The sequence below is a fragment of the Panthera onca genome, chromosome B1 (genome assembly GCF_046562875.1).
Source record: "Panthera onca isolate mPanOnc1 chromosome B1, mPanOnc1 haplotype 2, whole genome shotgun sequence".
Lineage (NCBI taxonomy): Eukaryota > Metazoa > Chordata > Mammalia > Carnivora > Felidae > Panthera > Panthera onca.
The window spans coordinates 78,680,072-78,692,606 of record NC_138342.1 but is presented as its reverse complement, the minus strand read 5'-3'; the positions used below and the strand labels follow the sequence as shown (position 1 = coordinate 78,692,606).

General features: G+C 37.7%; 1 protein-coding gene across 19 annotated transcripts in view; it reads right to left on the bottom strand.

The window, feature by feature from the left end:
* PDLIM5 (PDZ and LIM domain 5) overlaps positions 1-12,535 on the bottom strand; it is a 220,600-nt gene that overhangs the window by 23,410 nt on the left and 184,655 nt on the right. For all 19 annotated transcript variants that reach the window (XM_078445867.2, XM_078445870.2, XM_078445869.2 and 16 more), the window contains one exon: positions 1,824-1,998. In XM_078445867.2, the coding sequence (XP_078301993.1) occupies positions 1,824-1,998 (175 nt within the window). The remainder of the gene's footprint in view (positions 1-1,823; positions 1,999-12,535) is intronic.

The window sequence follows — 12,535 nt, the reverse complement described above, 5'->3', positions numbered from 1 at the left end:
GTTACAAGTCAGAACCTGTTTTTTATTTGATTAATATTAATCCTAAAAATATAACAACTAAATACAGTTGGTAATTAAAAATATAGTTTTATTTATTGGAACAAAGCAGCACCATGCTAGAATCTATTAATTTAGATATTTCTTTAAGGCACTAACCCTATAGTACTACTTTTAGGAAACTGACTCTACCCAAAATGATATTATGGCTTGAACAAGTGGGTCTAGAGTCACGCATGATCTATTCAGGTAAAATATCCACAAATGCTTTCTGTGTGTTGGTTATTGTCTAGACTTTGGTTTTTTCCTCCTTTTCCCCATAACTATTATAACTACTCCCACTGCTACTGGCTCGTTCTTATTAAGCAGGAACTCACGATGGAAAACACATTTAAGTGAAAAAAAAAAAACCAGCTTACAAAATATTGTATTATAATTCTATTTCTGTAAAATCACAAGTGTCCTTACAGATGTGTGTTTTAAAAATGAGAGTTCAAATACTAGTAGTGGTTATCTTGGAAGGTAGAATTACGTACGAACTTTTATTTTTACTTTCTGTTTTATTATTTTTGAAACGTACAATGAACACTTAAGATGAAAAATCTACTTTATTTTTTTTTAATTTTTTTTTAAACATTTATTTATTTTTGAGACAGAGAGAGACAGAGCATGAGTCGGGGAGGGTCAGAGAGAGAGAGGGAGACACAGAATCTGAAGCAGGCTCCAGGCTCTGAGCTGTCAGCACAGAGCCCAACGCGGGGCTCGAACTCACGGACTGTGAGATCATGACCTGAGCCTAAGTCAGATGCCCAACCGACTGAGCCACCCAGGCGCCCCAAAATCGACTTTATTTTTAATCATGTACTGTGTACTGTGTCCTTGACATATTTATTATTTAATAGTGGGTCAATGAAAAGAATATTTATATTTGGTTCTTAAATAGCAATAATTATATAATAGAGTAGGGGAAAATGCAAGCAAGCCATAACGTTATTCAACTTTAGACAAGCCACTGTTTCAACTATTTCAAAACAGGATAAATTAAAAATGAGGAGTGAGCTTGAAGAGTCATTTCAACCTATTATTTATTACTGCCAACAAGGCGACTCACAGAAGCAACAAGGTCCTGCTGGTGGGATCCCTGCCATCGACATTCATATCTACACCTTCTAACATTTTAGAAATCACTTAAGAAATGCTCAGAGGCTAAGTGGCAATATAGTGCACTCACATAAGATCTCTGGGCCTTTTTTCCCTCATGGAATTTAAGAGACAATAAAACAGATTTGGATACAAAAGTATTTTAAAGAAGCAGGTTATGACCTAATCTAAAATTGAAAGCATTTATGAATAGATCCAAAGGTAATTATATCTTTCAGTACTTAGGTATTCAAAAATCCAATCTTTTTTTCTCTAGGGCTCAAATTTCTTTACTTTTTCACTAGTTATTTTTCATCTAAATGAAAAGTCCTCACTTTTACAATCTGTAAAAGAATGAAGTTCAGAGAAATAATCTTCAGGGTCCCTTTGAGTCTTAAAATTTTATTACTCTCTGAATGGCCACATTAATCATTATTTTTTCTTAGTTTTGAAAGGAATTAATAACTGAGAAAAGCGGTATTTTTAGCTTTATTTACAGAGTCCAGAATTACTTTTCATTACAAGAGATTCTAAGAAATATATATTTTTATTTATCACTTCAGTGACTACATAAAAATATAGCAAAAATATTTTCACTAATAAAATCTGAAATCATTCAAAATAATAAAAAAAATTAACATTGGTATTAAGTACTTTCAAGAAAATTCCAAAAACGAATAACCCACCTGATGACCTGGTTACAGTGGGCACACATTGGAGTTCGTTTCCCTGCAGGAATGTGCTCAGCTCTTTGCACTAAAGTGCCTTGGTCATGTGACTGGGGCTGTCCCCTGGCTGAGTTGGCTGGTGCTACTGCTCCTGATGAGGCTGCACTGTTTGAGATTCTTCCACTGGAAAGTGCTAGGAATTAAGACACAGAAGAATCAGAATGAGAATAAGCCAAATATAAAGATTTTCTAATATTCAAATAATAATATTACTTTGTAAAATCATCTATTCATATATAGCAACACAGGCCTACCTCAAGAAGCAAGAAAAATCTCAAATACACAACATAACCTTACACCTAAAGGAGCTAGAAAAAGAACAGCAAAGGAACCCTAAAGCCAGCAGAAGAAAGGAAATAATAAAGATTAGAGTAGAAATAAATGATACAGAAACAAAACAAAACAAAAACCTATGAGAATAGATCAATAAAAGTCAGAGCTGGTTCTTTGAAGGAATTCATAAAACTGATAACCCCCTAGCCACGCTTATCAAAAAAAAGAGAAAGGACCCAAATAATAAAAATCATGAATGAGAGAGGAGAGATCATAATCAACACCACAGAAATGCAAACAATTATAAGAGAATATTATGAAAAATTATATGCCAACAAACTGGGCAACCTGGAAGAAATAGATAAATTCCTAGAAACATAAACTATCAAAACTGAAATAGGAAGAAATAGGACATTTGAACAGACTGATAACCAGCAAAGAAATTGAATTTGCAGTAAAAAATCTCCCAAGAAACAAGTCCAGGGCCAGATGGCTTCCCAGGGAAAATCAACCAAACCTTTAAGGAGAAGTTAATTCCTATTTTTCTCAAACTGTCCCAAAAAATAGAAATGGAAGGAAAATTTTCCAACTCATTCTATGAGGCCAACATAACCTCAAAAAATTAGAAATACCAGGGGTGCCTGGGTGGCTCAGTCAGTTAAGCATCCAACTTCAGCTCAGATCATGATCTCACTGTTGGTGGGTTCAAGCCCCATGTCGGGCTCTGCGCTGACAGCTCAGAGCCTGGAGTCTGCTTCTGGTTCTGTATCTCCCTCTCTCTCTGCCCCTCCCCCACTCGCACTCTGTCTTTCTCTGTCTCTTGAAAATAAATAAATGTTAAAAAAGTTATTTTAAAAACAGAAATACCATATGATCCGGTAATTCCACTATGGGGTATTAACCCAAAGAAAACAAAAACAGTAATTCAAAAATATATATGCAACCCTACGTTTTCTGTTGCATTATATACAACAGTCAAAATATGGAAGCAACATATGTATCCATCAACAGATAAGGAAGATGTGGTAAAGATATATAATGGACTATTATTACTCAGCCATAAAAAGGAATTAAATCTTGCCATTTGCAACCACACGGATGGACCTAAAGTGTATTATGCTAAGTCAAATAAGGCAGGAGGTTGGGGGGATGGGAGAAATAAGTGGAGGGGATTAAGAGATATAAACTTCCAGTTATAAAATAAAGTCATGGGGATGAGAAATACAGCATAGGGAATATAGTTAAAAGTATTGTAATAACATTGTATGGTAACGGACGGTAACTACATTTACTATGGTAAGCATAGCATAATGTATAGAATGGTCAAAAACCACTATGTTATACACCTGAAACTAATATAACATTGTATGTCAACTATACTTGATAAAAATTTTTAAAATAATAATAATTATTTTCAGGGAGGAAGACACACACATTTCAAGATAACGGGTTAGCTTTGGGAAAGACACAAAGGAAGTGAGTAAAACTGCAAAGGGGTTTCAATCACATCTGTAATACTGTATTAAATATTAAAGCAAAAGCAGAATTATATAAAAAAAAAACCTATTCATTTGCTTATTCACTCACTCACATTTATGGAGACACTATGTATCAAACACTGGACTGTGACTACAGAAATAAACAGAAAAGAAAATCAAGGATTACAACACAGTGAAAGAGTCTTAAAATTTTATTACTGTCTGAAAGGCCACATTAATCGTTTGTTTGTTTTTTTTTCTTAGTTTTGACAGGAATGAATAACCTAGAAAATTGGTATATTTAGCTTTATTAAGTCTGGAGTTACTTTTCATTACAAGGGATTCTAAGAAATGTGTGTGTGTGTGTGTGTGTGTGTGTGTGTTATACCTATATATATAAATACATACAAATATAAACATATAAGTAAATATATATAATGTGTTATAAGAAAAGCAGAGTTGCCTCTGCTTCCAAGAGGAGATGCAGTTAAGCTGAGTATTGACAGCAATGTAGTTCTACTCATCTAGACATCTCTGCTAATATTCAGATAGATTTAACTCCTAGTACATCAGAGGCACATTAAATATCCCAATGTGTTGCAAGATAATAAAAATAAAAATGAACTCAATGTATTACCTCTCTTCCTGTATTCTCTAAGTAGACTGTAAAATCAGTCACCCAGTCATATAAGGTAGCTACTTAAGAACCATTCTAGGACCTTCCTCTCTCTCATCTGTGGTAATAATGGGTCCTGCTGATTTTACATCACAAGTACTTCTTGATTTTGCCCGTCATCACCCATTCCGACAATACTGTCCTGGTTTAGGTCCTAAATCTCTCCCACCTTGCTGGTCGCCAAAATGTCTTATCCTTCAATGCATCCTCCCAACTGCCACCAAGGACTGAAATCTTATCAGGTCACAACTCTGATACACTACTTCAAGCATCTCCTTCTTCTCTGACCACTGAATGTAGTCCGTGCTTCTAAGCACTGCATTCAGGGCCCTCCAAGTGCTCTCGGCCTGCCCCACAGTCTCACTGCTCACCACCCTCTGCCTCAGTCTTCATGCTGCAGCAATGCCCAATGCCCCAAGTTTTCTTGTCAGTCCATCTATGCACAGGCTGTCTTCACTGTCCTTTCTCTCCCCTTCTCTCTATTTACTTAGTAACCACTACATAGCATTTAAGATTCAACCCAGAAGTCAACTGCTCTAAAAATCTTCCCTGAAGTACCTCTCCCCACTGCCCATGCCACATAATCCAGATTAAATGTTTCTCTTTCACATTCCCATAATTTTCTGTGAATAACTTTATTGCTGTTTCTACTTCATATATCTGTGCCTCTTCCTCCCCAACTAAAAAGCAAGCTCCCTGAGGGCAGGAACTATGCCTTATTCCTCAGCCTAGGAGCTAATACGGTGTCTGGAATAAATGAACAAATGAATCAATGAATGAACTGGAATCAATACATAACTGAATGGGGCGCCTGGGTGGCTCGGTCAGTTGAGCGTCCAACTTTGGCTCAGGTCATGATCTCACGGTTCATGAGTTTAAGCCCCACATTGGGCTCTCTGCTGTTAATGCAGAGCCTGCTTTGGATCCTCTGTCTCCCTCTCTCTGTCCCTCCCCGACTCGTGCACACATGCTCTCTCTCAAAATAAATAAACATTTAAAAAACATAAACGAATGTAAAAACTGTGACAACCTGAAACCAACAGGAGGGCTGCTCCTTACCCACAGGCAATTATGATGTAGTAGAAAAGACATATATTCAAAAAACATTTAAAAGGACTCTTATTTATAATAAATAAATAATAATATAAACTCACTGCGTGTGTGTGTATTGACAGGATTCATTTTACAGCTGTGGTTTTAACTGGTAAGATTAATTGGGCTAATTGAAAGAATAACTCTCCCTTACCAGAATAAAGCCTGTTTGCAATGATGGGCAATTACAGATTCAGAAACCCAGCTTTTATAAACACATAGCACATCTACAGGGCTCTCTGCCTGGCACTTGAGCCGTGAAATGGCATTTTACAGACCAGTGAGCTTTACCATTGCCCTTGTTTCAAGTGACTCAACTGGGCTAGGAAAATGTTTTCACTCCCTTAGATTCACGCTTCCTCGTATAGAAATGGGAAAGAATATTACTGTGTACATTCTTCTTCCTTGTTACCGCATTTACTTGCACAGCACAACTTGCTCCTCTGTGCATCTTCCATTTCTGTATCCAGACCTGATTTCTCTTAGAGCAACAGATAAGCATTTTCAATGCCAATTCCTGTTCTTGTCTTTAAATTCAAGATATGAAAAATGGATTTCATCTTTTTGCACACATTACCTCAGAACTCCTTCCTGTATGTGTGAATTCTGCCACTTAGTGAGGCACGGCGCTCTGTCTCCTATGTGCCTGACAGTCCGCAGACCCTAGCAACTGTTCTGCTGTAAATGTTTCCAAGGTCTGTCCCTTCTTTTTAATCCAACCCATGATCTGTCATTTGAGTCCTGGTCTTGAATCTCTCAAGTCTGGACAACTGCAAGTCTCCTAACCATGCTCTCTGCTGCCAATTTCTTTCCAACCTTTTCTGCTGGATTATTTTCCCAAATACACTACTCTCATCATGGTTTCTTGCTTATTCAGTCTTGACAGTCCAGTCCCTCAAGGAGCTCACTCCGGTCTTCTTTATGACCTTGTCTTTTATGCTCACTCACATCCCTGCCATCACCCTACTCTATTATAGTTACTTAATATTTAACTTGTGCCATCACTATTTGAAGGCACTCTTGTCAAATCCTTATAACAGCTCTATGATTCAGGCAAGATTAGCACCATTTTTTTTTTATTCTGAGGCAAAGAATGGTAAGAAACTGGTCCAAGGCCACACAGCAAATAAAGGGCAATCCTGAACCTAGGCGGTTTGGCTCCAGAGTCTGTGTTCTTAACCACTATGCTATAGTTTACTCACTGTCCCTTGAACATGTCAGGTTAGGCCCTGCCTCTATGACCATTAGCCAATGAAATGTCCCTTTCTCCAGTACCACTCATACTTTTCTTCTTCTACAAGGCTCATGGAAGTTCCATTCCCTGAGCTCCCTGCCACCACCCCATCTGCCCTGAAGATCCCAGCTAGCAGTGTCCTTGCTTTTTTTTTTTTTTTTTTGAGAGAGAGACAGAGAGAGTATGAGCAGAAGAGGGGCAGAGAGAGAGAGAGAGAGTGAGAAAGAATCCCAAGCAGGCTCCACCCTGAATGCAGAACCTGATGCAGAGCTTGAACCTACAACCATGAGACCATGACCTGAGCCAAAATCAAGAGTCAGACACTTAACCAACTGAGCCACCCAGGCACCCTTCTTGCTCCTCTCAACATCCACAACACCCCTGCCTGCATAATTTGTTTATCAACATCTTATATCCTTACAACCTTCCTAAGGCAATGATAAACTTTTTTTTAATGTTTATTTATTTTGGGGAGAGAGACAGAGAGAGTGAGACAGAGTGCGAGCAGGGGAGGGACAGAGACACACGGAGACACAGAATCTGAAGCGGGCTCCAGGCTCCCAGCTGTCAGCACAGAGCTCCACATGGGGCTCAAACCCATGAACTACGAGATCACGACCTGAGGCAAAGTCAACCCAGGGGGCCCCCTGTAATGATAAACTTTTAAACAAAGAGGACAAACTGTAATTCTCTCTACCCACTATCAGAAAACAGCCTCACAAAGAGAAGGCAAAAAAAAAAAAAAAAAAAAAAAAAAAAAAAAAAAAATTAACATTTAATCATGCAAAAGAAAAAAGGGAAAGTTCCAAATAACTTTCATTTTGCCTTTTTAAAGAGCAATATTGAGACGGATATTTTTAAAATGCGGATTAGGGTCAGGATTTCAAACAGTGGGAAAGTTACCAATTGAAAAATCTGAAAATCAGACCTCTAAGAGAGTGAAACCCTTTCATCTACCATATGCCTTTATTTTATCACATTATCTATGCATAAGCCCTAAAGTACTGAGTCATTGGGACATTTTTAGCAATAAAAGAGTGTAGTAATTCTCCATCCATCAGTCATTGTAAAATGGGACATAATCCACCTGGCCCATGCCTCAAGGAGAAGGTACATGGGAAACTAGCTTATTTAACATGAGAAGCTATTCTTAAACATGAAACATGTGACTGTGTCTTCAACACATGTAATAAGCCCTAAGCTCACTTCTGTTCCTTGCTTGGGAAGAAAAGCCTTGTTTTCTGTTACTGCCCCATTTTAACCACTTTGGATAAGACAGAAATTCTCACACCTCCGTTTTGTTGCTGTGTTGCTAGCACACTGGCCCGCACACAAAGCTACACAAGCCCTGTTAATTACCAAGCCACGAACATTTCCAAGGCATAGTTATTTCCCATATGAATAAAGTGATGTTTCACTTCTTCAGACTGAATTTCTCACTACTTTAGCACAGTAATGGGCAACTTTTGTGCCATCAAGTGCCAAGCCCCTGGCCTCTGCTCACTTGGCTTAATGGGGAGAGGGAGGTGTAAGAAGGTGAGGTCTTCCAACAGGGAAGGCACCATGAAATGAGCCTTGTTTCCTTAATAATTCTGCAGAGAACTGCACTACTATGCAGGGAAAAACGATCTTCCATGGGTGGTACAGAGGCCAAAACACTTCACATTTATTGAACCTGTCATGAAAATCATGTTTATGTAGAAAAAAATATACATCTCTTTAGAGATAGTAGTTTAAAGATGACAATCTACTTATTTGTAATAAAAACAACTATTTCTTTTAAGTTTTAATAGAGCTATTAAATAGGACCATTAAATTAGCCCCATTTCATAATCTATGAATCTAAGTCACAAAAAATTTAAGTGACTTAAACTGGATAATGAATGAGTCAATAAAGTGTCATCCTGAGAACATTAGAAAGAAGTTAGTTCTTGACTCAAGTTTTCCTTTTTAACTTTAATCTTGAGCAACTTCCATAAAATTTGGCTTCTTTGTGGCTAATCTCTACCCCATTGGGGACATGTTGGAAAATTAATTTTTATTCTTTTATATAAAGTACATTTCAGCACCACAAAACTCATCTAGAAATTTAAAGCCACTAGCTACTCTCCAAACGAACAGTGTATCTTATTAACTTTAGAATGGTTATTGATGAGTCATCTGAAGGTTTAGAACAACATACATTCATACCTATTTGCTGAATTGCTAGTGTTTTCAAATATTTGTCATATTTGTCATATATTGAAGTATTCTAAGAGGCAATACATTTTTAAAAAGCAAACAGATCGCTGACTTATTAAACATGAAATTTAAAGTCATCTCTTTTGGACTGCAGACTATAAACTGCAGATAAAGAATTTTAAAAAAATGGAACCACACAATATTCATTAATTTAGGTAGGACACTTATCTCCTGTTGTTAGGGAAATCTTTGTGATATACCATTTGAATTTTGTTTTTTAAATGTTTATTTATTTTTGACAGAGAGAGAGAGACAGAGCGTGAGCAGGGGAGGGGCAGAGAGAGAGGGAGACACAGAATCCGAAGCAGGCTCCAGGCTCTGAGCTGTGAGCACAGAGACCAACGCGGGGCTCGAACTCACAGACTGTGAGATCATGACCTGAGCTGAAGTCGGATGCTCAACCGACTGAGCCACCCAGGTGCCCCATGTGATATACCATTTGAAAACATAAAGTAAAAATTCTCCACTCGAGGGGCGCCTGGGTGGCTCAGTCAGTTAAGTGTCTGGCTTCAGTTTCAGGTCATGATCTCACGGTTTGTGAGTTTGAGCCCCGTGTCTGGCTCTGTGCTGACAGCTCAGAGCCTGGAGCCTGCTTTGGATTCTGTGTCTCCCTCTCTCTCTGCCCCTCCCCCAATCGTGCTCTTCCTCTCTCAAAATTAAACGTTAAAATTTTTTTTAAATTCTCCACTCTAGAAAGATCTTAATCACATTATTTCCCAAGCAGGTGATTCAGGTTTGTATTATTTAGCAAATTAGTTAACGTAAGTTTTAAGCAATCTTATATAATTATAATATAATATACATAATGTTGGTTGTATGTAATATTAAAATAATTATATAAATATATAATATAAAATACTATATTATAGTATACTATAGTATATAGTATTGTACTATACTATAATTATTTACTGTGTGCTTCAAAAATAGCTGACCTCACTAAAAGACACCTGTTTATATAAATAGCTTTTGGAGAAAAAGCGGAGATTAAGAGCAAAAGAACCCATGGTAGTACAATGTATGAATTCTCTGAAATCAGATGTTACCTAACTATAAAAAAGTGGGGTATTTGATATTTTTGCTTTCTACTCCTGCTCAAAAAAGGCTGTTAACTCTAAACCAATACATTTTTTTAATGTTTTATTTTTTTATGTTTGAGACAGAGGGTAGGGGAGGTACAGAGATAAGAAGGGGACAGAGGATCTGAAGCAGGCTCTGCACTGACAACATCGAGCCCTATGTGGAGCTCTAACCCATGGACTGCAAGATCATGACCTGAGCCGAAGTCCGACGCTCAACTGAGCTGAGCCACCCAGGGGTCCCTACACCAATTCATTTTTAAAAAAGAGTAGTGAAGATTATAATGTATACATTAAACACTTGGCCAGACTGTACTCAAATAGGAATGAAATTCATCAGTTGACTCTTTTGGTTCAAGTCAAATTATTCAACTAATAGTAAAATATTCTCATTACTGACATGCAATCGGTGAAAAAATACTGTATTATGTCAAACTTAACACAAGTGGGGGCTAGGGGGATGATATCTCAAAAAACAAAAAAAAAACTCAAAAAATCTCAAAAAATAAACAACAGAGGTATTTAATGTCTTCTAAGGTAGGTTACTCTTACTAGATGTTGTGCTTTTGAATTGCTGAAAATACCATTCATTAGAAGAGCAAGTTTGGTGTTAGGAGATGAACTGCTCATGAAAGTATGAGAAAAACATAACCTGATGATTTCTTACCACCTCCATAGTATATCCTTGGTCCAAGCCACCAACATCGCTTGCTTTGCTTAACGGTAGTCACTGCTTATAGAAACGTAGTTTCGACTCTTGATAACAATACAGAGGCCAGAAAAAAACTAAGCCAGACCATGCTACTCCTTTGCTCAAAACCCTTCAATTTGAGCTCCCTTCTAATCAATGGTCATACAGAATCAGATTCCTGCTCCCTCTCTGAATTGCCACTCTCCCTTTGCCCATTACATACAAGGCACACTGGCTTCCTTATGGTTTCTCTAAATGGCCAGCATTCTTCTGATTCAGGGCCTTTGTACTTTCTCTTCTCTCCTTCTGGAAATATTTTCCAGCTGTTTGCATGGCTTGCTCCTCACTTCCTGCCGGTTTTCTGCTCAAAGGCCATTTTATCAATGTGGCTCTCTCTCACTATCCTATATGAAGGGGCAACCTGCTACCCACAATCCAGCATTCCCTATACTCACTAACTGGTTTATCTTTCTCCATAGTGTTCATCCCCATTTAACATATTTTATATTCTTTTGATTGTTTTCTTATTTTCTGTCTCTTCAGACCTTAAGGCCAGGGACACTATTTTATTCATTGAAACACCTCTAGCATCTACAACAGTCCCTGGCATATTGCTTAATATATCTTTGTTTAGAGAATCAATGACTCCAGTACCAAAATTATCATCTTCCCGCTAAAAGGAACCAGACCCTTAAAAAAAAAACTGCTAATTATAGAACTGGGGCAGAAAATAAACAAGGGAAGTCTAGAAAATCTTCTCATATTAGCAAGGAAGGAAGCTATCAAAGACTACCAGAGTGGTATCAAAGGGACTTCAGAGAAGTAGATGAGACAGTTTGAGCATTAATAAAGATAATAACCATGGACTACAATACTTCAAATATGTTTAACCCCATGAGCTCACAATGATTTCTGAAATTAGAAAAAAATTAGCATTAATCATCTTTAGAGGATGCTAAGGAAACAATTACTTTAAAAAACAGTAAAATTTAATAAAAAGAACCAAACGTTAACAATTTATCAGTCTGTAACTGATACATTTCATTTATATGCCATTCATTCCCCTGCCATTTCTGAACCATTCTGAAGCAAATGCAACATCTATCATGTCATTGATAATATTTCAATATCATCCCTAAAAGAACACTCTTTTTAAAAACCTAACCATAATTCAATTATCACACCTAAAATAAAAATTGTGTTATCATCAAATAACCAATTTTCAATTTCTCCTGATAATCCCTGTATTAGTTGTCTCTTGCTTATTATATATAACAGCTTGTTGGATTAAAAACACAAGTATATTGCTTTATAGTTTTCCCACATGGATGTTACTGAGCAAATCAAAGTGTTGTTAGGGTTGTTTCCAGGGGCGCCTGGGTGGCTCAGTCGGTTGAGCACCTGACTTCGGCTCAGGTCATGATCTTGCGGTCTGTGAGTTTAAGCCCTGCGTCAGGCTCTGTGCTGACAGCTCAGAACCTGGAGCCTCCTTCAGATTCTGTGTCTCCTTCTCTCTCTGCCCCCACCCCTCCACTCTCTGTCTCTGTCTCTCAAAAATAAATAAACATTAAAAAAAAAAAAAGTGTTGTCAGGGATGTTTCCTTCTGGAGGTTCTAGAGAAAATTCATTTTTTTGTCTTTTCAAGCGTCTAGAGGCTGCCCAAATCCAGGGCTTCATGGCCCTCTTCTGCCACCTCAAAGCCAGCAACAAGCCTTGCATTACTTTACCCCCCTCTCTTCTGCTTTCCTCTTCCAGTTTTAAAGACCCTTGTGATTGCACTGGGCTCCCCAGGATAATGCAGGATAGTAGCCCTATTTGAAGGTCAGCTTATAGTGACTGTAAGCCCTTCTGCATCCCTAGTTCACCTATGATATGCAATATAACAGATTCATAGGTTCTGGGTATT